This window comes from Carcharhinus amblyrhynchos, chromosome 1 (assembly GCF_965287045.1).
Source record: "Carcharhinus amblyrhynchos chromosome 1, sCarAmb.v2.hapA, whole genome shotgun sequence".
Lineage (NCBI taxonomy): Eukaryota > Metazoa > Chordata > Chondrichthyes > Carcharhiniformes > Carcharhinidae > Carcharhinus > Carcharhinus amblyrhynchos.
This window is the reverse complement of record NC_137324.1, coordinates 132,156,976-132,182,837: the sequence shown is the minus strand read 5'-3', so window position 1 is coordinate 132,182,837 and position 25,862 is coordinate 132,156,976. Positions and strand designations below refer to the sequence as shown.

General features: G+C 43.0%; 1 protein-coding gene across 1 annotated transcript; it reads left to right on the top strand.

Moving 5' to 3' along the window:
* Positions 1-25,862, top strand: rps3a (ribosomal protein S3A). Its single transcript, XM_080192958.1, has 6 exons — positions 1-109; positions 603-706; positions 3,229-3,416; positions 5,912-6,120; positions 17,040-17,149; positions 25,661-25,862. The coding sequence occupies exons 1-6, from the start codon at positions 48-50 to the stop codon at positions 25,783-25,785; spliced, it is 798 nt and encodes a 265-aa protein (XP_080049084.1). The 5' UTR covers positions 1-47; the 3' UTR covers positions 25,786-25,862.

Here is a 25,862-nt window from a genome sequence, read left to right as displayed (position 1 = left end):
GTCTCGCGCGAACTTCTCCTCTTCCTCTTCCTAGCTCTCTAAGCAACATGGCTGTGGGTAAAAACAAGAGGCTGACCAAAGGAGGCAAGAAAGGGGCCAAGAAGAAGATGTAAGTGAGGCAAAATTGGCTGCGGAGCTATGTGCTGAGCTTATTCATTCGGGATCATGCGTGATATGGGAGATAATCCGTGGGATGGCACTGATATTTAGGGGATTGTGGTGATGTTGAGTGTGGTGAGGGGAGAGGCCGCCGGGCCTGCGCTACCAGGCTGCTGTGGATCTGCTTTATAATCGCTAGTGGAGGCCTGTGCAGCTGGTTGTGGGGACTAGGCATCTGGAAATTCAAAGCAAATGTCCAGTGTAACCGAGCCAGCCGAATTCAGGCAGTTTAAAAACTCGGAGTTTAGAAAGCGCGGGCTCCCGGAGCAAGCTATGGAGCCCCGGTGTAAAGAGCTGTTACTAGTTGCGGCTGCACTTCGGGGTTTTTAACGGAACAATTGCAATTGTAGGATATTCGCATTCAACTGAGAGGCGATTGTGACTGAATCAGGGAACTACGATTCAAGCATTTTTCTGAATGTCATTTCGCCGTTTCTTTACAGTGTGGACCCCTTCTCCAAGAAGGATTGGTACGATGTTAAAGCTCCAGCGATGTTTAACATTAGAAACATAGGCAAAACCTTGGTTACCAGGACACAAGGAACTAGTAAGTATTTGACATTCAGTGACATTATCATCACTGAATTTCCCCCTCAACATCCTGGGAGGATGGTGACCATTGACCAGAGACTGAACTGGACTAGTCACAAAAATATTGCTGCTACAAGAGCAGGTCAGAGCCTAGAAATTCTGCAGCGAGTAACTCACCTGATTCTCCGAAATCTGTCCACCATCTACAAGGTCAAGAGCATAATGTCATGTTGTCTAGATGAGTATGGTTCAACAGTATTCAAAAAGCTTGACAGCATCAAAAATGAAGCAGCCTGTTTGATTGGTACCCTATTCACAAACATTCATTCACTCTATCCACAAATGAATTGTGGTAGCAGCATGTACCTTCTACAAGATAAAGTCCAGAGGTTTACAGCATTGAAACAGGTCTTTCAGCCCAACTTGTCCATGCCACCTTTTTTAAAACCCCAAAGCTCGTCCCAATTGCCTGCATTTGGCCTATCTTCCTCTACACCCATCTTACCTTTGTAATAGTCTCAATGCTTTTTAAAAGACACCTGTACTACTACCTCTGGAAGATTGTTCCAGACATTCATTGCCCTCTGTGTGGAAAAAACTGCCCCTCTGAACCCTTTTGTACCTCTCCCCTCTCGCCTTAAACCTATGCCCTCTAGTTTTAGATTCCCCTACCTTTTGGGAAAAGATATCAACTATTTAGCTGATCTACGCCCCTCATTATTTTATAGACCTCTATAAGATCACACACCAGAGAAAAGTTGTCCCAGTCTATCCAGCCTCTCCTTATAACTCAGACCCTCAAATACCGAATAGTATTCCATGCCGGTTGGGCACCACAGGGGCTGAGGTGCGTTATAGACCCCGACAATCACACTTTGATTTGACGTGTCTTAAGTTCTCTTTGTACTTTTTGTTTCTGTTCTGGCCGTTCCCCCCCCTTTTGGGGAGCTGCCCCCCTTTTTTTTTGTCCTAATGTAATTTGAGTTTGTTTACTTAGTTTGACCCAAAAGACCCCCCACCCACCCCCGTAAATATTTTCTGCACTCTTTCTAGTTTGATAATACCCTTTCTGTAATCGGGTGACGAGAACTGTACACAGTATTCCAAGTGTGGCCTTACCAATCTCTTGTGCAACTTCAACAAGATGTCATAACTCCTGTATTCAGTGTTCTGACCAATGAAAGCAAGCATGCTGAATGTCTTCTTCACCACTCTGGTCCACCCTCCATTTTCAAGGAGCTATGAATATCTACTCTGAGATCTCTTTATTCTGAAATTCTCCCCAAAGCCCTACCATTAACTGAGTAAGTCCTGTCCTGGTTCAGTCTACTGAAATGCATCATCTCGCATTTATCTAAACTAAATTCCATCTTCCATTCATCAGTCCGCTGGCCCGATTAATCAAGATCTTGTTGCAATCCCAGATAACCTTTACTGTCCACAATGCCACCAATCTTGGTGTCATTTGCAAACTTAACCATGTCGCCTATATTCTCGATCAAATCATTAATATAATTGACACATCAGTGGACCCAGCACTGATCCCTAAGGCACACCGCTGGTCACAGGCTCCAATTTGAAAAACAACCCTCTACAGCCACTCTCTGGGTTCTGTCATTAAGTCAGTTTTGTATCCATTTAGCTACCTCTGGATCCCGTGAGATTTAACCTTGCGCAACAATCTACCGTGCAGGACCTTTTCAAAGGCCTTGTTATAATCCATGTAGACAACATCAACTGCACTGCCCCCGTTTACCTTGATGCATTGCAGGAATTCACCAAGGTGCCTAAGTCAGCAACTTCCAAGCCCATGACTGTTACCATCTAGAAGGACAGCAGATTCATGGGAACACCACCACCTGGAAGTTTCCCTCCAAGTCACTCAACATCCTGACTTGGAAATATGTATTTGTTCCTTCACTGTGGCTGGGTCAAAATCCTAGAACTCCCTAATGACACTGTGGATGTACCCACACCACATGGACTGTAGCAGCCCAAGAAGGCAGCTTACCATCTCAAGTGCAGTTGTGGGTGGGCAGTAAATGCTGGCCTAGCCAGCAATGTCCACATCCTGGAAATTAATTTTTAAAAACAGATCCCTAAGAATGACTTAATGAGGTTGGGCTCATTTAAACCTTCAAAAAATAAAACTTTTTGACTTGGATTTTTAAAAATAATTCCTGAAAATAGAAGTTCATTCGTTTGAATTTCTGCACTAGAAGTAAGACCTAAAAATTTTGTGGGTGGAGGTGGAAGTGTAGAGCCTGCATCTAAATTGTAGCTCCTTTTTTAAAAGCCCCACTAGTGAAATACTACAGTAACTGTAGTGCAACATTATAGATCCTGCTGGCCTTTATGTATGGTAATGGAAATACACATCTCGTTTAGGCCCTGGTCGACCTGGCAATTTTAAACCATCCTGATGTTCCCATCAACATTTTAAAAATTATTTTTGTAAAACTGATTGCTGTCAGGTAGATGTTGAATATTTACTCTACAATGTGCTCATTTGCCTTATTTTTTTCAACAATTATGTAGAGATCGCCTCAGAAGGCTTGAAAGGCCGTGTATTTGAGGTGAGTCTTGCTGATTTGCAGAACGATGAAGTGGCCTTCCGCAAATTTAAACTGATCGTGGAGGACGTTCAGGGCAAAAACTGCCTGACCAACTTTCATGGCATGGACTTAACACGTGATAAGATGTGCTCTATGGTTAAAAAATGGCAGGTAAGTTTATCAATCAGCATATTTTAAGAGTTCCTAAGATGTTCATGATTAGAGTTGTGAATTTCAATGCTTTAAATTTTGTTGTGCCAGTTCAACTCAATGAATTCAGAGATGCGATGTAGTTAATGTGAAACAACTAGAAGGACCAAAGCAACTATTCCAATGACTAATTAGTCATAGAATCCCTACAGTGTGGAAGGAGGCCTATATTTTGTATAAATGTTTAGCCTCATGAAAGTGTTATATTTGAATGGGATAAACTTGATTTGTTTTTGAACTTTCCATGACCTAATCCAGTTTTTGTCAAACATTTTTGCGATGACCCCCTTTTACCAAATGACAGTTCCTCTTGGTCTGTGTCATGTGAGATGTGTAATGAAATACAATCTTTCCACTTTGTATAACAGTATATGTTCAATTAAATATTGAGGAGGAGAGTCAGTTTCAGATTAATTTTCCAGTTCAGGCCATATCCTGGCACAAAAGAATTGGTGACAGTATCGTGCAAACTTCTCTTGTCAACATTTGCATTCAGAATAAATGTCTGAAATCAGACAATACACTCATATATTGTGTATCTGCCATCCACAGAAAATTGATTGCTGTTTATTTGTGAGATTTCTCATTTAAGATGTACCTTTGGAATGCAGACATATTGCTGTTAGTGGAAACAATTATCTCTATCTGTTAACATCCATTTTGCTACATCTATTGAAGTCTGGCTAATATGTCAAATATCCTTTTTCACATACAGGTGTAATTAAAAAGAAAATTTCAATGGTTTTCCTATATTTCAGAGGTCATCTCATTTTGAAATTGATTCAACAGCAATTTTTTTAATGCACGAAGGGGAAAAGTGATAGTGAGATAATGACTATAGTTGTCAAGCTCTGACATTACAGCCCGCCTTTGGATTTACCATACGTTTAAAATACATCTCTCTCCTAATTCTTACCTTTTTCTTTTCATAAAGTGCATGTAACTTGAATTATATCAGACAATACTAAGCTTTCCCTCCACAACAGAAGAACTCATGCTGGCTCTCATTCACGAGAAGTCCTCATTATCAGACTGCCTTTGACAAAATAAACAAAAAAAATCCCGTGGCTTTTTTGAACAGGATCACAGCATCCCATTTTTTTTTTGAACCGTGTCCCTTTAAAGTGCAGCAAGAACTTACCCAGTGATCCACTTGTGGGTCGTGACCTCCACTTTTGAAAATCCTGATCTAATGTACTTCTGGCCTGAAGTGCTCTATATCTTCCTTTTCTCCAACTTCACCTAGGGGCTTTGTGTTGTTGTCACACAAAGCTGCCCTCACTCAAATACTTTGCCACGGTGGTCTTTCCCTTTCTTCATTTGAGCTTAGTGAACTCTGGGAAGCTGCTTGCTATTGGAGGCCATCCCACCTAAACACGTCATTATTACCTGTTGTCAAGGTCCATACTGAAGTAGTTACCATTGGACATTCCTGGGGGAAAAAGAACTTTGAAGGATTTAAATCCTGCCTGAGCGATGGCAAGCTAGCAATGGAGGTACCTGAGGGCAGGTTGGGATGGGTGGGAGGTCACAGGGTTTCAACACCCTGATCCCATTCCAATGTTGGGACCTTTGGTCAGGCATTAAGTGCCTTTTGTGTGAGGGACAACCATCCCACCTGGAAGCCCATAAGTCAACCTAATGATAGTTTGCTTTAGTGGTACTGGGTGCTCAATCCCACTCCTGCCATTGACGTCATACCAGCAGCAGCAGAATGAAGCCCTTAAAGGGGCATCAGTTGCCAACTTGAAATCCTCATTTAATATCCAGGTAGGAAGGCCTCCAAACTTGCATGGTGGGTGAGCATTAAATTCCACCCATTATGTTCACATCTTCCAGTGGGATCAGGAATGCATATTTTTTCTTTTGTTTTCGTGAATATTGAGTTTATTCAGTGATTGCTGCTTTGATTCAATTGGTTATTGAACCCTGCTTCAGGGTCTTAATACACAAGATAGGTTGACACTGGAGTGCAGTACTGAGTTGCAATGGGGAGGTGTTAAGTTCGTAAAACATTACATTGCTTTCCTGGGAAGTGAACATAAATGATCTGGAAGCCCAGTTAGCAGAAGAGACAGTTTTCTGACCTTTTTGCCAATATTTATCCCTCAGCTGAGGAAACGGATGGCCTGGGACCTTGTATGTGAAGATTAGATGCTACGTTTTCTATACTTCACTGGTGTCTACAATTTAGTAGCGCTTATTTACTTTGCACCCCTGCATTGGCAGTGAGGATTGCTGTTATTGACTGATCTTTGTGTGTAGCTGAAATCAGATTGTGGTTTAGGCCTAAAGTTAATTAGAGACTTGCGCATGCATACACATAAATAAAAGCAACGTCTTTTAATAACTTTTTTTGAAGTATAGTCACCATTGTATGGATCTGAAGTGACGTTATAAGGTTTTGTGAATCTTGACAGTGAATGTACTCATGCCAATTCTTAATTTATTTTTAGACCATGATTGAAGCCCATATTGATGTCAAAACCACAGATGGATACTTGTTGCGCCTCTTTTGTGTAGGATTCACGAAGAAGCGCACCAATCAGATTCGTAAAACTTCATACGCGCAACACCAGCAAGTCCGCACAATCCGCAAGAAGATGGTGGAGATCATGACTCGTGAGGTGCAAACCAATGATCTCAAGGAGATTGTCAACAAGCTGTGAGTAATCTAACTAACACATTTTATTTTAGCATTTTTAGGCTGCCTCCAATTGGTTGCTTTTTCCTAAAGTCAAAATACAAGCACTAAATATACAGCAATTGGCATTTTTTTGTATTTGTGTAAATTTTAAATCTGGGCATTTGCAACCCTGACATCACTTCAGCATGGGTTGTTATTGGAGAACTTTCTGGATGTTGGGGCACTTGATTTTGGAAATTGAATTGAAATGCTTTGACTTATCTCCTAATACAACTGTCCTGTTGATTCAGGCATGTCCGACTAGGTTTTGTTTTGGTACAGGCTCGACTGTTAAAACTGCCTGTTGTTAAAGTGTACTATGAATCTGTTTGTCCTGTGATTTCACACCTCTAAGTGTCACCTATCGTTACAGCGTTAGTTAATTTAATTTCCCTATGTCCAGTCTTCCTGCTGCCTTAAACAGCTATTTTCAGCTACTTATCACCCTTTAGTATAAAGAAGTTTCGTTGACAACTTTAAAGCTTTTATCTGTTTTTGTGTGTTTAAAAGGCTCTCTTGTTAGCCATGAAAATCTCCAGTTTGTCTAATTTTTCAAATTGCCAAGGTTCACTTTAATGCTGCCCTGTGGTGCTCCTACGTGTAGTTCAAATACCATGCAAATCAAATGGTGCAATATGCCTAAGCTGGCTCTTTGGGAGAATAGCTGTGCTTAGTCCCACAACTCTGCTTTTGGTCATAATCCTCTCGCACCTGTCCGATTCCCTTTTTTGAAATGATTCATGAAAACTATTCTAAATTTTCAAATCTTCACAGCTGAATCTACTCGATTTTTGCCTCATTTCAGTCAGGCTTTATCCTCTTCCTGCAACTCCAATATTGTAGCGATAATAGGGTGCTCGGAACTGCAGGTTCTCAGAATAAGCGGCTTAGTGAGTGATCTGGGATGCATGTTCTTTTTGCTGGGGTGGACTAGTAATGTGTGAATTTGAGCTATGTTATCCAGATAGTATCGAAATATAAATAAGAGATCTACTTTCCCCTTGAGTACATTGTGAGAATTTAACAGGTTTACCAACTTCTGAATGAAGAAATTTCTCCGTCTTACTCTTAAACTACCTACCGTGGATCCAGAGGCTGAGTTGTGTTGCTACACTTTACAGGACTGTAGACTTGGGTATTTTGACTGAGATTATGGTAATGGAGGAGATTGACTCTATTTGTTTCAACTAACTAAATAGAATTGGGAGAACATGTTTGCAGTTGATATGTACTGAAACCTTTTTTCAGAATTCTTTTTCATTGGGTATAAAGAGTGTTCAAATGCCCCAATTGTCTCCACTCGTGAAATACATTTGCTGTGTATTTCTCCACCAGACTAAGTAACTATTTATGCTGTGCCTTTAAAGTAGAACCAAAAGCTTTCAGGCATGCTGTTATGATTTAGAATGCAGCATCCACAGTATTTTGTTTACTTTAGAATTATTCCAGTGCTGGGGAAAGAGGAGGTCATAGAGGGGGTCAGTGAATTGATTTGCTTAGAATGATGAAGCAGTAGAATTTCCATTACTCTGCTGATATATTACATAATAAAAAGTCTGACAACACCAGGTTTTAGTCCAACCTATTTATTTGATAATATTCTCACTAGCTTTCGAGGGGACAGCCTCTTTGTCAGGTGAATGGAGAGTTCCCTCGAAAGCTAGTGAGAATATTATCAAATAAATAGGTTGGACTAAAACCTGGTGTTGTCAGACTTTTTACTGTGTTTACGCCAGTCCAACGCCGGCATACCCACATCATGATATATTACATAAGCCAGTGGTTCTCAACTTCTCCAGTACCATGGCACATTTCAATGAGACAAACAATTCCACAGCACATCCACTTCGACTCTAGCTCTGCTCCCCTTGCTAAAATCCTGCTATTTACAGCTGGAAGATTTTTTTCTTCTCCTATGCTTGCTAGTCCTTTTTTTATTTTCATGAGTATAGGCGTTCACTGATAGCTCCTTTGTCTGATTCAGTTGGTCATTGACCCCTGCTTCAGGGGCTTAATGCATAAAATAGGTGGACACTGGAATGCAGTACCGAGTTGCTATTGGGAGGTGTTAGATAAGTGTGGCATTAAATTGCTTCCCTGTGAAGTGAACATAAAGGATCTGGAGGCTCCCACCCTCCTCAATGAAGTCTTTTTTAATCCCGTTCTGTGTTGAAAACCTCTTTCTTAACTGCCTTGTTTTCCTCTTCAAAATATGTTTCTTTACATTGCGCTCTCCTCACTTCACCCTTTTACAAAATGCTTTCTTGCTGCTCCCCCAAAGTCCTGCCCTTCATAACTGTTTTTCTCACTGAATCATCACTCTTAAATCTTGATTTTGAAACACAGTGCTTCTGGTTGGTGTCTCGCTCTTTACATATCTCTCCTTGATTCTTGTACTTCTTTACAGCCCCACTCATTCCTTTACTATCGCCTTTTACTACTGTTCTCCTCACTGAGTGCACTCCTAGTTTATTTCTCCCACGAGTCACCCACTTTTGTTAAAGTTTCACTCTTTTGCCATTGCCAGGGACCTGGGTTTATTTCTGGCCTTGGGTGACTGTCTGTGTGGAGTTTGCACATTCTCCTGTGTGTGGGTTTCCTCCCACGTTCCAAAAATCTCCCCCCAATATCTAGTGATGTGTAGGGAGATTAACGAGGAAAATACCTGGGTAAGATGTTCTTTTGGACAGTCGGTGCAGACTTGATTGTCCGAAAGGCATTCTTCTGCATTGTAGGGATTCTATGATTCTATCCCTGCTCTCCACGCTAAAGCCTTGTCCTTTGAAAGATCCATAGTACAGCTCACTTCCTACATTGATGCCGTCCCTGTCTCAACCAGCAATTTAATTAGGAAACCAGTAATGTTATTTCAAGCATAGCATTGACTTCCAATTCACACAGTAGTGCTCAACATGTGATGGAGAAAATGATACTCCATGCTTGTTGGGCACTGCAGGGAGTATTATCAATCCCTTAAATCACATTTTAGGTTGATGTTTTAAGTTTCTTTTCTGCTTTTTTTGGGGGGGGCTGTATCTTAATTTGTCCCTCAGGTATTTTGCTTTAGTTCAAGACAGATTGATAGTATTGAGGGATATGGGGGTTATGTGGGGAAAATGGGGTTGAGGTAGAAGATCTGCCATGATCTAGTGGAATGGCAGAGCAGCTCAAGGGGCCAAATGGCCTATTCCTGCCCTTTTTTTTGTTTCCAAAAAACTGAAAACACGCTGAATATATGAAGTTCAAAGGGCAAAGAGTGTGAGAAGAGACTCACAGCTAAATAAAGGGGAATGTCTTCTAAAGGCATATAAATAGTAAAGGGGTGGTGAGAGGAGGGGGGATAAATTAGTGACCAAAAATAGGGTTGATGTATTGACTCTTGCTGTATGGCTGAGGTACTGAATCCCTTCTATAAAAAACAGAAAATGTTGGATAAACTCAGGAGTTCTGGCAGCATCTGTGGAAAGGTTCACACTTAACGTTTTGAGTCCATGCATCTCTGACAGAAGAGTTCTGAAAAAGAATTATATGAACTTGATGATTATTTCTTTCTTTCCCTGCACAGATGCAGCCAGACCTGCTGAACTTATCCAGCACTTTGTTTTTATTTCAGATTTCCGGCATCTGCAGTATTTTGCTTTTATTTATGCTAGATTTCAATTTTGTATTGGTCTTTACTAAGAAAGATGGTGATGCAAAACCATAGTGAGGTTAAGGTGGGATGGCCAAGGCCTTAACAAGTTTTTTGTGTCGGTCTTCATGGGAGAGGACACAAATAGCTTACTGAAAATTGACTGTCGTGGGACTATAGGGGGTGAGGTCCTTAAAACGATTACTATTACTAAAGAGGTAGTGCTTGGTAGGCTAATGGGACTAAAGGCAGACAAGTCCCCGGGCCTGGATGGAATGCATCCCAGGGTACTAAAAGAAATGGCAGAAGTAAGAGCAGATGTGTTTCTTGTAATTTGTCAAAATTCACTAGACTTTGAGGAGGTGCCAGCTGATTGGAAAATAGCTAATGTGACGCCACTGTTTAAAAAAGGAGGTAGACAAAAGGTGGGTAACTATAGGCTGATTAGCTTAACGTCCATAGGTGCGAAAATGCTGGAATCCATCATTAAAAAAGAAATAGCAGGATATCTGGAAAAGAATGGTTCAGTCAAGTAGACGCAGCATGGATTCATGAAGGGAAAGTCATGTCTGACGAATTTACTGGATTTTTATGAAGAAGTAACGAGTGTGGTTGACAGAAGGAAACCGGTGGATGTGGTGTTTTTAGATTTCCAGAAGGCATTTGATCAGATGCCTCACAAAAGGTTGCTGCAAAAGATTACGGTACACGGAATTGGGGGTAAAGTGTTAGTGTGGACTGAGGTTTGGTTATCTAACAGGAAGCAGAGTTGGAATAAGTGGGTGCTTTTCCGGTTGGCAGTTGTGACTAGTGACATGCCGCAGGGATCGGTGCTGGGGCCTTAACTGTTTACCATATACGTAGACGATCTGGATGAGGCGACCAAGCGTAGGGTAACAAAGTTTGCTGATGACACAAAGGTGAGTGGGAAAGCGAATTGCGTGGAGGATGCGGAAAGTCTGCAGAGAGATTTGGATAGGTTGAGTGAGTGGGCAAAGATCTGGCAGTTGGAGTATGACGTTGGCAAGTGTGAGGTTATCCACTTTGGAAGGAATAATAGTAAAATGGACTATTATTTAAATGGTGATAAATTACAACATGCTACTGTGCAGAGGGACCTGTGGGTCTTTGTGCACGAATCGCAAAAACTCAGTTTGTAGGTGCAGCAGGTGATCAAGAAGGCAATGTTGGCCTTTATCTCGAGAGGGGTGGAGTATAAAAGCAGGGAGGTCTTGCTGCAATTGTACAAGGTACTGGTGAGGCTGCAACTAGAGTACTGTGTGCAATTTTGGTCCCCTTATTTGCAAAAGGATATATTGGCCTTGGAGGGAGTACTGAGAAGGTTCACCAAGTTGATACCAGAGATGAGGGAGTTAGCTTATGAGGAGAGATCGAGTAGATTGGGCCTGTACTCGTTGGAGTTTAGAAGGCTGAGGGACATCTTATGGAGACATATAAGATGATGAATGGGCTAGACAGGGTAGAGGCAGAGAGATTATTTCCACTTAGAAAGGAAACAAGAACTAGAGGGCACAGCCTCAAAATAAGGGGGAGTCAATTTAGAACAGTGTTGAGGAGGAACTTCTCTCAGAGGGTAGTGAATCTTTGGAATTCTCTGCCCATTGAAGCAGTGGAGGCTACCTCGTTAAAGTCACAAGTAATAGATTTCTGATCAATAAGGGTTATGGGGAGCAGGCAGGTAAGTGGAACTGAACCACTATCAGATCAGCCATGATCTTATTGAATGGCGGGGCAGGCTTGAGGAGCTAAATGGCCTACTCCTGCTCCTATTTCATATGTTGTTATGGGTGAAAATTGGTGATGTATTAAAAATTCGCTATGTTGAAAGTTGGTGAGTCACTTAAGGATTAGATGGGATGTACCTGATGCTGATGAAAATTAAGGGTGCAAATTATGGAGGTATGGTCCATAATCTTTCAATCCTCCTCAAATGATGGGTGGTGTCAGAGGACTGGAGAATAAAAGTTAAGGCCAAGAACTAAGGACTGTCAGTTTAACTTTAATAGTGGGAAAGCTTTTGGAACCAATAATCCAGGATAACAGTCACTTGGGAAAGCGTGAATTAAATTAGGGAGTGCCAGCACATATTGCTACGGGAAAATTGTGTTTCACTAAATTGATTGAGATTTTTGAGGTTACAAGATGGTTCATGAAGGTAATGTGGTTGACATGTATGTGGGCTTCCAAAAGGAGCATGGTGAAGTATCACTTAGGCGAGTAACTAGCAAGGTTGAAGCCTATGGAATAGAAGAAAAAGTGGCAGCATGGATATGAAGTTGACTGAAAGATAAACATCAGTGGTTGTTTTTTTTTTGGTCTAGAGTAAAGGTATGGTACACAGTGGTTGTCACTGATGCCTCACAGCAACCCAGGACCCTGGTTCGATTCCAGCCTTGGGTACTTTTTGTGCAGAGTTTGCATGCTCGCCATACGTCTGCACGTGTTTCCTTTGGGTGCTCTGCTTTCCTTCCACACTCCAGAAACATGCAGATTAGGTGCATTGACAATGCTAAATTACCCCTTTAGAGTCCTAAGATGTGTAGGTTAGGTGGATTGGCCATGATAAATGCACAGAGTTATGGGGATAGGGCTGAGGGGAAGACCTGGGTGGGGTGCTCTTTTGGAGAGTTAGTGCAGACTTGATGGGCCAAGTGGACTCTTAATACATTGTAGGGATTCTATTCTTATGTACAGTGGGGACTTCCAGTGGTTGGTGCTAGAACCACTGCTTTACTCTATATATTAATGACCTAGACTTGAATTTGTAGAGCTATGAGTAACACAAAATTTAGAAGTATAACGTACTGTGACAAAGGTAGTGATGGGTTTCAAGAGGGCATAGGTTAGACATCTGGAAAATGAAATTTAATGCAGAGAATTATGAAGCAATAGGTTTTCGTAGCAAGAATGAGGGACAATAACAAAAGCAAAATATTGTGGGTGCTGGAACTCAAACAAAAACAGAAAATACTGGAAAATCTGGTCTGACAGCATTTGTGGAGGGAGAAATAAGAGTTAATGTTTTGAGTCTGTACAACTTCAGAAATAAAGCATACAACGTAAAACATATGATCTAAAGGGAGTGCAGGCGGATGGTCAAGGTGCACAAATCGCTGAAGATGGCAGGGCTGATTGAGTGCTCTAAAAAGAGATAGAGGTTCCTGGACTTCATAAACAGGGGCACAAATATTTCCAAGATCAGTTTGTGGTATTGGTCTTCTGTTGAGAAACTCATCAGTCAATAACGTAAGAAGATTTGATATGTGATCAAAATCTTGAGGGTTCCAGATGGGATGAATACTGTTCCCTTTGGCAGAAAGGCCAGGGACCAGAGGATACAAATTTAATGTGATTTAGAAGAAGAACCAGTGTCAACACAGTAAAAAATCTTCTTATTGGATGTGGAATGGAGGTGGGGGGAGGTAGAAGAAGAGTGGGACTAGCTGAGTTACTCTTGTAGAAAGCTGACATGGCAGGCCAAATGCCACCACCTGTGCTGTAACCATTTTGTAGTGAAGTTTGGTGTGCTGAGGTTACAGGGTTGGATGGTGAGCAAAGAATTTCACAAGCCAGACCTACCTAGGGATAAGATTGTTGGGGAAAAGTAAACTTGATTATTATTAGCAAACGCGTACAGCTGTCCCATTTCGGGTGATGGAGGCTTTGGAGAGAATGCAGGATGTTGCCTGATATGGAGGGTATTAGCTGCGAAGTGAGATTGAGGGGTGACCTAATAGTGGTTTATGGAATTATGAAGGGCGTAGGTAGGGTGAACAGTTGGAAGCTTTTTCACAGGTCTGAAATGAGAAACATGAGGGATCACAAGTTCAAGGTAATGGGGGCAAGGTTCAATACAGATATGCAGGGGTCGTATTTTACACAGGGTGGTGGGGGTCTGGAATGCACTACCAAGCAAGGTGGTTGAGGCAGACGTGCTAGGATCATTTAAGACTTATCTAGATGACCGCATGAACAGACTGGAAATGGAGGGATACGGATGGATCGTCTATTAAAACACATGATTGGTGCAGGCTTGGAGGACTGAAGGGCCTGTTCCTGTGCTGTATTGTTCTTTGATGCCATCAAGAGGCACTGAAGCTGGGTTTGGTACTTTGACTGAAATAAACAATTTCTAGAGATCGCCGAGTTAAGATTTGGCCATTGCATCTGGAACTGTAAGAATGAAACATTGAAAGAAGATATTATAATTGATCAAAGGTTGAGGTAGTGTGAAGAAGGATGAGATAATGTGCCACTATCGCATGGACATTTGTTTGTCATTTTGTACTGCCATGGATGTGGAACCTGGCTGGAGAGATTTAAACAAGGAACTGGGTCATGGCAGCAGAGTTTTGAATAGCTGAATGTATGAAGGGTGGAAGATGACAGCTGGCCAAGAGTGTGTTGCAATAGGCAAGTCTGAGTATAGGCACTGTTAAGGGCTTCAGCAATAGGTGATCTGAAACAAGGATAGAGAGAGATTCCAGAGATAGAAATATGTGGGTCTCTGGCACAGATATCCAATCAAAAGCTCATCTGTGGGTTGAGTATGACATTAAGGTTGCAAACAGTCTTAAGTTTCATAGAGCCAAGAAGAGGGATGGAGTCTACTGAATAGACCTTGTGGCGGGGACTAAAGGAATGGCTTGGGTTTTCCCAGTAGAGTAAGAAATTTTGTGCTCCTCTCATCCAGTCTCATCCAACCTATATCCACAAGCCTAGAGATCACCTCACCCATTTCCTTCCTGACCATCATGTATCTTTTTCACCGTGGACATTCAGTTGCTTGACACCTTCATTCCCACCAGGATGGCCTGTGGGCTGAGCCTATACACCACCATCCTCCTCTGCTTCTCAGCTTATTTTTGCAATGCACAATAACTTTGATGCTACTGACTTACTCCAAATTTAAAGGCATTATCATTGAAACCTGTTAGTCTTAGCAATGCTCATCGTGAGATGCACAGAATATTCCTTTTTCCAGTCCTCTGTTTCTTGCATGTTGATGACTGTTGTTACTGGTTCCTACTCTTGACCCAAAGTTTGAAAGTTTAGTTTACCTTTGCCTCCCATTTGCACTTGACTGGACTATGTAACTGAGAGTAAAGGCTCCTCCCTTCCCTGATTTTATTTCTCCCCATTTCTGGCTATGGGCTAGCACTTAATATTTATCTCTTGCCTACTGACTCCCACAACGATGTTGATTACTCTTCCTCCCTCCAACTTCCTGTACAGACTCTGTCCCTTTTTCCCAATTTCTCCATCGCATCTGTTCTAAGGATGTCATCTTTCATACCAGTGCCTGTTCTTCAATTCTCTTCCACTGTAGTTGATGGATCCCTTGATTATATTCTTCTGATTCCAAACAAATCCCCACACCTTGCCCTCCCTTTAGGAGCTAAGTACAGCTTCTTTTGTCCTCATCATACACCATCCCATCCTCCACATTGAAAGCTTTTTCCAGAACAGTGTTCACTATTAAATATTTTCCTGTCTGACATTCCAAAGGATCTGTTCCCAATGTCCATTTCATGAGAGAAAGAATTTTTTATTTTAGAATTAGAAAAAATGGTCTGCGTAACTGCAGTCTAAAAGACTTAAGCTTGTGACAAAGCCTGCTGCGTAGGAATTTATTTGAGCAAGAACAAAGCCAGCACAAGTCTGGCACATAAAATGAAGTGGATATGCCGGCGTTGGACTGCAGTAAACACAGTAAAAAGTCTGACAACACCAGGTTTAAGTCCAACTGATTTATTTGATAGTAAACTCACAAGCTTTCGAGGTTTCCCTCTTCTTCAGGTGAATGGAGAGTCCTGGCCTCAGAGCGTATAAAGCACAGAGTTTACAGATTACTGTACAGATATGTTCAGCAAAGCAGTCACCCATCTGGTGTTTCCCAAACTGAATCGGCTGCTGCCGATATCATGGAAACCCTACAGTGCAGAAGGAGGCCATTTGGCCCATGAAGCCTGCACCAACAACAATCCCAGGCCCTACCCCCACAATCTCACGCATTTACCCTGCTGATTTCTCTAACCTACACATCCCAGGACACTAAGGGGCAATTTGGCATGGCCAATCAACCTAACCTGGCACATCTTTGGATTGTGAGAGGGAACAGGAATGCCTAGAAGAAACCCACACAGACACAGGGAGAATGTGCAAACTCCACACATGGTGACCCAAGTCAGGATTTGAACCTGGGTCCCTGGAGGCAACAGTTGTAACCACTCTGCCAGTGTACTGATGTGGTGATCTGAAACACAATTCAGATGGGTGATTGCTTTGCTGAACATATCTGTTCAGCCTGCACACACACACTTCCTGATACTCCTCCAATGCTGATATTCATTTCCTTCCTTGAGCCTCATCTTTACTGGGGTGAAGTTCCATAGCACATTTCTGCCGTATTCTTCTTCATGACCTGGGCCGTGGAACAGGGTAGCAATCCATTGTGTGCTACTAGATCTTTTCTGTGCTTTGTACAATATGGCATACATTTACTCCTGAGTTTCTCATGCTGAGCTTTGAAATACATTAATTGGAATTGTAGAAAAGTAAAAAATAAGCCTACAATCAAAATGCTTGTTTCACTTCATGTCGCAGACTTGTGCTGGCTTTGTTCTTGCTCAAATAAATTGCTACGCAACAGGCTTTGTTACAAGCTTAAGTCTTTTTTAGACTGCAGTTGTGCAGACCATTTTTTCTAATTCTAAAATAAAAAACCCTTTCTCTTGTGAAGTGGACATTTTGAATGAAGATGTGTGTACAGTTGTTTGTTGAAGAGAAATTGACGCATCATAGTTGTGCTCATTCTCTTCTAAGGGCTACCTGCTTTCCAGCAAGGTTCAGTCTCGGTTACCATCCAGTTCTGTGACTTACTTGACATCAGCGTAGAATTCAGCACAGTTCAGACTTCAAACCATCCCTCACCTGTGATTAAGTTTTAATGTGAGTGGTGTAAATATCAATAGCCACAGGCCTCTATTTAAGTTGTAGTCCTGCATTTATAAACTTTCCTTCTAGTATTCTCCAAATAATCTTTATCTTCAATTAAGTCTGGAATGTGCAAGTACATTGAGCATAATTCTCTCTGAGCTTTGTTTGCTAAAGTTTTTAGCATAGAGAACTGTAAAAGCTGAAAGAGACTGTTTGATCTATATATAACATGTAATCAATGAATAAGTAACTTTAACTTGAATGCCGATAGTTCCTGTATTCTCAGCAGTCTGATTTTTGCTTTTAGGATCCCAGACAGCATTGGTAAGGACATTGAGAAAGCTTGCCAGTCCATTTACCCTCTGCATGATGTGTATGTTCGGAAAGTCAAGATGCTAAAGAAACCCAAGTTTGAATGTAAGTATGACTGACTGCTGCCTTTTTGGTATTTGAAGTTAAACTTGTCTTTAAACCTTTATAAGTACATTGAATCATGAATAGCATTGAACAAAATAAAAAGGCGGTTATGTATATGGAAGTCTAGAATGGAGAGATTAAATCTGGAGAATGATTGTCTTCCATTGAACAAAGAACAACACAGCACGGGAAACAGGCCCTTCGGCCCAATGAGCCCGCGCCGCCGTCCCATTGTCTCAGTGACCTATTCATGATTTTAGTCTACGCCTAATGTGCGAGGATCAGGGAGGTCCAATATAGGGACAGTTTGTTACCCAATCAATCAGCCTAAAAGCGCATCTTTGGGATGTGGGAGGAAACCGGAGCACCCGGAGGAAACCCATGCAAACACGGGGAGAACGCGCAAACTCCCACAGACACAGGCTCAAATCCATGTGTCCGCGCAGCAACAGAGATAGTCTCTGAGCTGTCATGTTGCCCTCGAGATGGTCCAGTTTAAGCACACTAACGACATGAAGCAATAGGCAACTCCCGAAGCAACATCCAAGAGCAGACCACTACAACCTGCCGCATGCGTGCCCCTTGCTGGTCAACAAGGTGGACTTAAATGCCTGTGGAGACAAAAAATTCATTATTAAACAGGCAAAGACTGTAACATCCCTGAGGCAAAAACGGAATCCCAAGCCTACAATGTTTAGTAAGGCCTGCTATATCCCCCTATATGTAGACCGCTCATGTGGCTGTCTAAGTGACTCTTAAACAACCTTACTCGGCAGTGCATTCCACACCCCCACTACCCTTTGCGTGAAAAACTGCCCTCTAATATTTGTCTTATACCTAGCCCCCCTCACCCTAAGCCCGTGACCCCTCGTTCTATCCATTTCTAATAGCGGAAAAAGCTTACCACCATTTACTCTATCTATCCCCTTCATAATCTTGTAAACCTCTATTAGATCCCCCCTCAGCCGACGTCTCTCAAGGGAAAACAGCCCAAGTTCGTTCAATCTTTCCTCGTAAGACAGCCCTTCCATACCAGGCAGCATCCTGGTAAATCTCCTCTGCACTCTCTCCAGGATCTCTACATCCTTCCGGTAGTACGGCGACCAGAACTGGACGCAGTACTCCAAGTGAGGCTTAACCAACATTCTATACAACTGCAACATCAGACTCCTACTCTTATATTCTATACCCCTTCCTATGAAGGCTAACATACCATATGCTTTCCTCATCACATTCTGCACCTGCACCGACACCTTCAGGGACTTGTGCACTTGCACCCCCAGGTCTCTCTGCGTATCTATACTCCGGATAGTTCTACCTTTTATCGATAACTCCCCTCCACATTATTCCGGCCAAAGTGCATCACCTCGCATTTCTCCGGATTAAATTCCATTTGCCATCTATCTGCCCAGTCTACCAGCCTGTCTATGTCCTGTTGCATTGCCAGGCACTGCTCCTCAGTACCCGCCAATCCAACCATCTTAGTGTCATCAGCAAATTTGCTGATTCCACCACCTACCCCCTCTTCCAAGTCATTAATATATACTACAAATAGAAGAGGTCCTAGTACCGAGCCCTGCGGCACACCACTGGTGACAGACCTCCAATTGGAAAAGGAGCCTTCCACTACTACCCGCTGTCTCCTCCTCCCAAGCCAGTTCTCCACCCATCTACATACCTGGCCTTGTATCCCATGAGCCTTCACCTTTTCTATCAGCCTACCATGAGGGACCTTGTCAAACGCCTTACTGAAATCCATATAGACGACATCAACGGCTTGTCCTTCGTCAACTGTTTTTGTCACCTCTTCAAAAAATTCCACTAGATTCGTAAGGCACGACCTCCCTGTAACGAAGCCATGCTGCGTATCCCTGATCAGATTGCAGCGCTCCAGATGTTCATACATCCTATCCTTGAGGATTCTCTCCATTAGCTTGCCTATAACTGAAGTCAAGCTCACCGGCCTATAATTCCCTGGGTTATCCGTCTGACCCTTTTTAAACAACGGTACTACATTTGCAATCCGCCAATCCTCTGGGACCTCACCTGTGTCCAAAGAAGAGACAAAGATTTGCGTCAGAGGCCCAGCAATTTCATCCCTCACCTCCCTTAGCAGCCTGGGATAGATGCCATCAGGCCCTGGAGATTTATCCGTCTTTATACTGTCTAAAAGTCCCAACACCTGTTCCCTCGTGATGACTATTTCCCTCAACGGATCCTCAAACTCCTCAAGCACAGCACCAGACATCAGGCCCCTCTCCTGCGTGAATACCGACGCAAAGTATTCATTCAAGATCTCCCCCATTCCCCCAGGCTCCAAGCATAGTTCCCCTCCTCTGTCCCTGAGAGGACCAATCTTCCCTCTAACCATCCTTTTGTTTCTAACATAGGAGTAAAATGCCTTAGGATTTTCCTTAATCCTACCCGCCAAAGCCATTTCGTGGCCCCTTTTTGCCTTTCTGATGCCCCTCTTAAGTTCTCTCCTACATTCTCTGTATTCTTCTAATGCTATCTCTGTCCTCAAATGCCTAGATCTAATGTACGCCTCCCTCTTCCTCCTGACCAGGTCCTCAATATCCCTAGTTACCCACGGCTCTCTAATCCTACCCTTCCCATCCTTCCTCTTGACTGGCACATGTCTTTCCTGCAAAGATTTTAGTTTTCCCTTGAGAGACTCCCACATACCCAGCGTCGACCTGCCATCAAACAGCTTACCCCAGTCCGTATCTTTAAGATCCTGCCTAATCCGGTTGTATCTAGCCCTCCCCCAGTTTAACACCCTCCCCTTAGGACAGGCTTCATCTTTATCCATTAATATCTTAAACCAGACAGAGTTGTGGTCACTGTTAGCCACATGCTCTCCTACTTCAACGTCAACCACCTGCCCAGGCTCATTCCCCAGAACCAAGTCCAGTATAGCCCCCTCTCTGGTCGGGCTATCCTCATACTGCTCCAGGGATCCTTCCATTACACACTGTACAAATTCCTCCCCGTCAGCACCCTCTGATCTCGGCACCTTCCAATCTACCCCGGGGAGATTAAAATCTCCCACTACCGCCACCCTATTCTTCCTGCACTTATCTAGAATGTCCCTGCTTATCCCTTCTTCCACAGCCCTCGGGCTGTTGGGCGGTCTGTAGTACACACCCAACATAGTAACATCTCCCTTCCTATTCCTCAACTCCACCCATAGCGACTCGATTCCTATGTCCTCTATACCTCCCTCTGCACTGCTATGATGCAATCCTTAACTAACAACGCCACTCCCCCACCTCTCAGCAACCCACCCCTATCACGCCTGAAGCACTTATACCCAGGAACATTCAACTGCCAGTCCTGCCCTTCCTTTAACCAAGTCTCTGTCACCGCCACCACTTCCAACTTCCTTTCGAACATTGGATGGAAATTTCTTCTGGGTATCAGTCTTCTATGAGAAAAGTAACTGATTAGGATTTGTTGAGTACTCATTAATGCAGAGATGCTTTAATGTGTCTGTGTGGTTTGCAGGAGTCAGGACAGGAAGATGAGAGGGATTTTGAGCACTATCTATATTTGCTGCATGTGAGAGCTACCTTGCATACCTCAATAGGTTCCATCCTGCACTCATTCACCTTTCTACTGAAGCAGTCAAATAAGCTCCCTTAATGTGTTAGTGGAGAAATTTGTCAGTGGGTTTTCTGCTACTGTGTACTGCAAACCTACCTCCACTGGTCAATATAATGTTGGAATTCATACAGTTCCGTAAGCTACAAGATTGGCCTTGTTGGCCAACTTGTTAATGAGACCTGAGCCACTTGCTGACCATACAAGCTTGAAGCTGAAATTGAGTGCACCTCAGTGGTTCTGTGGAACAGTGCCTGTCATGATCAGATCACTGCTCCGTGCAAACTCATGAATGGGTCTAAGACTAAGACCACAATCTTCAGCCCGAGAAGTGCCTGTTTGTCTACCTCAGAATACCCTGGAAGGGTACAGTATCTTAAACTTGAGCAACAGGTGAAGCTAACTGTTTGGCACTGTTATGATACAGCAGCAGCCCAGCGTGTATTCTCCACTGACAGGATGCTGTAGTCAAGCCAAAGGCCTACCATGCAGATGAGTTCTGTGGTATATGAATTTCAGTGCCAATCTGATGCCAGGTATCTAGGCTGTATCCCAAAGGCTTACTGATCGTATCAAATAGCACGTCCATTCGGCTGCTCGCAACAGGCAAAGTACAGACTGCTAGCAAAACTCAAAACATAGTGTCCATCATTAGATGTGATTCCATGATTGGTTAAAACTTGCTAAACAATTGTGTGCTAATCATCATACTGAAAACCAATTTAAAATCAGTTGGGCTCAGTGTCTCATACTTACACATGGTTGAAGCTACATATGATCACACACAGGGCTCTGCCCTTTGTTGCCAGAAGCAAATAAATCAAAGTATAATTTGTCAATATCAGATTCCTATTCATAAATGTAATGTTTCTCAAATGCTGTTTACTTTAACATTCAATCTGGCCATTCTTGATTATACTAAGGATTACTCATTGTAGATTTTGACAGCTTGCCCACAACCAATGAGAGAAACTGGGCTCATTTACTTGTTTGATCCTTCTCTCCCATACTAATGCAAGATGGCTGATGTGCATATCTGCAGTTGTGTACACATGCACTCAGTGTCAGTGATGTCATTTTTAAGTGCTCAGCCTTCCAGTACACCTCTGAAAACCTTTTTATATTTGTATAGACACGCTACCTGCAATGAATAAAGTTGGAAGTTTAAGTTTAGTTTGAAGAACAATAAAGCTGTTGTTGACAGATATTCTTCCAGATTCTAATGTTGAGCCTGTGTGTCTGGCAAACTTGTGTATCTCTGGCTTGTGTGTCAAATTGTTGAGGCTGCTAGAGAGACTGTGCTGAGTCCCAATTTCCCATGGTTAAAACTCATCCTCAAAGGGACCTTACTTATACACGTTGCATGAAATGACCAAGGTCATTGCAAGGTGACAGGGACTGGGAGCTGAATGTACAGGGGTATCAAGTGTTTAGGAAGGATAGACAGGAGGAAAAGGAGGGGGGGGGGATAGCTCTGCTGATTTAAGGATAGTATCAGGGTGGTAGTAAGGGAAGATATAGGCGCCAAAGAGCAGAACTTGGAATCGTTGTGGGTGGAGATTAGGAACAGCAAGGGGGGGAAAGACGCTGGTGGGTGTCGTCTATAGGCCCCCAAATAATGACCTGGAGGTGGGGCGGGCTATAAACGCGCAAATAAGTGTTGCGTGCAGGAATGGAACGGCGATAATTATGGGGGATTTCAATCTACATATTGATTGGCCGACCCATGTTAGACGCGGTGGGCTTGAGGAAGAGTTCTTGGAATGCTGCCAGGATAGTTTCCTTGAACAGTGTGTGTTGGAGCCAACGAGGGAGCGAGCTATCTTAGATCTGGTGTTATGTAATGAGGCAGGTAGAATTAGGGACCTTGTTGTGAGGGATCCTCTTGGGAAGAGTGATCATTGTATGGTGGAGTTTCTGATGCAGATGGAGGAGGAGAAAGTAGAGGGGAGTACAATAGGATGAGAGAGGAATTGGCGAATGTAGATTGGGGGCGCAGATTGGTCGGTAGGTCTGCTGAGGAAAAGTGGAGGATCTTTAAGGAGATCTTTCTTGGTGCTCAGCAGAAATTTATTCCGATGGTAAAGAAGGATCATAGGAGAAGAGATAATCAGCCGTGGATAACGAAGGAGATAGAGGAGAGTATTAAATTAAAAGCTGATGCGTTTAGAGTGGCTAAAAGTAGTGGGCGAGAAGAGGATTGGGAGAGGTTTAAATATCAAAGAATGACGAAGAAGTTGATGAAGGATAGACTATGAATCTAGGCTAGCGCTAAATATAAAAAAGGATAGTAAGAGTTTTTATAAATGTATAGAAAGGAGGAGGCTGGCTAGGGTGAATGTTGGACCCTTAGAGGATGAGAGGGGGGATTTAGTGGTGGGGGATGAGGAAATGGCTGAGGCCTTAAATAACTTCTTTGCTTCAGTCTTCATGGAGAAGGACCCGAATAGTTTGCCGGGTGTTAGCGATGGAAAGATGGTAGGAGTGGAGGGCCTGAATGAGATCATTGTTACTAGAGGCAGTGCTCAACAGACTAGAGGGACTGATGGTGGACAAGTCCCCAGGACTGGATGGAATGCATCCAAGGGTTGTGAAGGAAATGGCAGAGGTGATAGTGGATGCCTTAGTGATTATTTTTCAAACCTCGCTGGATTCTGGGGAAGTGCCGGAAGATTGGAGAATGGCTAATGTTACGCCGCTGTTTAAAAAGGGTAGCAGGCAAAAGGCAGGGAATTATAGGCTGGTTAGTTTAACACCTGTTGTAGGAAAAATGCTTGAATCCGTAATTAAAGAGGAAATAGCGAGGCATCTTGAGAAGAATTGTTTGATAGAGCAGATGCAGCACGGATTCCTTTAGGGGAAATTGTGTCTGATGAATTTGTTGGAATTCTATGAAGGCGTGTCTAGTGCGGTGGATAGAGGGGAACCGGTGGATGTGGTGTTTCTCGATTTTCAGAAGGCGTTTGATAAGGTGCTGCACAAAGTTGTTACAGAAGGTTAGGGGGCATGGAGTTGGGGGTAAGGTGTTAATGTGGATAGGGGATTGGCTGTCAAATAGGAGGCAGAGAGTGGGTGTCAATGGGTGCTATTCGGATTGGTGGTTGGTGACGAGTGGAGTGCCCCAGGGATCGGTGCTGGGGCCTCAGCTATTTACCATTTATATAGATGATCTGGAGGAGGGAGCTGAGTGTAAGGTGTCGAAATTTGCTGATGACACAAAGATAAGTGGAACAGCAAATTGTGCGGGGGGGGTGTGTAGAAAGTCTGCAGAGGGATCTAGATAGGCTGAGCAAGTGGGCGAGGACCTGGCAGATGGAATACAATGTTGGTAAGTGTGAGGTTATCCACTTTGGTAGGAATAATAGTAGGAAGGACTACTACTTACAGGGCGAAAAGCTGCGGCATGCTACGGTGCAGAGGGACCTGGGGGTCCTTGTGCATGAGTAGCAAAAACCCAGCCTGCAGGTGCAGCAGGTGGCCAGGAAGGCAAATGGGATGCTGGCCTTCATAGCAAGGGGGATTGAATATAAAAGTAGGGTGGTCTTGCTGCAACTGTACAGGGCATTGGTGAGGCCGCAGCTGGAGTACTGTGTGCAGTTTTGGTCGCCGCACTTGTGCAAGGATATTTTGGCCTTGGAGGGAGTGCAGAGGAGGTTTACTAGGCTGATACCGGAGTTGAGGGGGTTGACCTATGAGGAGAGGCCGAAATAGACTGGGCTTGTACTTGTTAGAGTTTAGAAGGATGAGGGGGGATCTCATTGAGAGGTATATGATGATGAAAGGGATGGATAGGGTAGAGGTGGAGAGGTTCTTCCTGCTCAAAGGACAGCAGGACTAGAGGGCACAGCCTCAAGATGGGGGGGAGGTGGCAGTTTAGAACGGAGTTGAGGTGGTGAATCTCTGGAATTCTCTGCCCGTTGAAGTGGTGGAGGCAACCTCGCTAAATATATTTAAGACGCGGGTAGATAGGTTTTTGGTAGGCAAGGGGATTAAGGGTTATGGGGAGAAAGCGGGAAAGTGGAACTTCAGATCAGCCATGATCTTATTGAATGGCAGGGCAGGCTCGAAGGGCTAGATGGCCGACTCCTGCTCCTATTTCTTATGTTCTTATGTTCTTATGACCGGGTCCTAAATGAAGCAATAACACAGATGACTTTGACGATTGTTTAACTGATTATGCAAAACACCATTTATTTCATGACTGGACTTCATGCTGTTAAATTTTGTGCTTAAATTACATTTCCATGAAATTACATACCTGATTTTAAAAATGAAATACTAAAAGAAAATTTGCTAGATTTTTCTGACCGCTTTATTGGTCTGCTGCTAACTCAACAGATGAAAAATTGCAAATACAAGTAATCTAAAATAAATGTAAAATATTGAAAACACAGTAAATCTGTTGGTACCTGGAAAGAGAAATTGTTGCTCATTCATCACTCCACTTGTTTTGCAGTCTTATAACAATGCGCCCCCCCCCCCCCCCTCACAATTGCTGGGGGTTATGTGGACCACATTTTACCTTATTGCTGAGGTACAAGATTTTGCGGGGGCTGGTGCCACAATGTAAAATCCACAGTTGTTTGGGGGCAGAAAATGGCTCCAATTAAGTGGAAGGAATTTATGACCAGTAACTGTTGGATTACAGTTATCTAAAAGGTGTTGACTGTTCAAAGTTTGTGAATCCTACAGTAATTTACTGTGGTCTTAATAAGGCTTCATATAGCTTCATCTAATTAGATTTTCTAATTTTTAGAATTGTAGTAACCTCCTGTGGTTTAATGGATGGATGAATGTTCCAACTGAAGCATTACTTTAAAAAAATAAGCTAGTTAAGCATGGATTTGCAGTCAGCTGACCTGATTGTGATGTATGATTAAAATGACTGAAAAACATTTTTTCTTCTAGTGGGGAAACTGATGGAACTGCACGGTGAAGGAGGAACTGGCTCAAGCAAACCATCAGGTGAAGAAACTGGTGCTAAAGTAGACCGAGCTGATGGATATGAACCTCCTGTCCAGGAAACTGTCTAAATATGTATAATAAAACACCTCTTCTATGACTCTTGTTTTATCCTTCAATGTTATATAAATGTTACGTTTTAAAATTC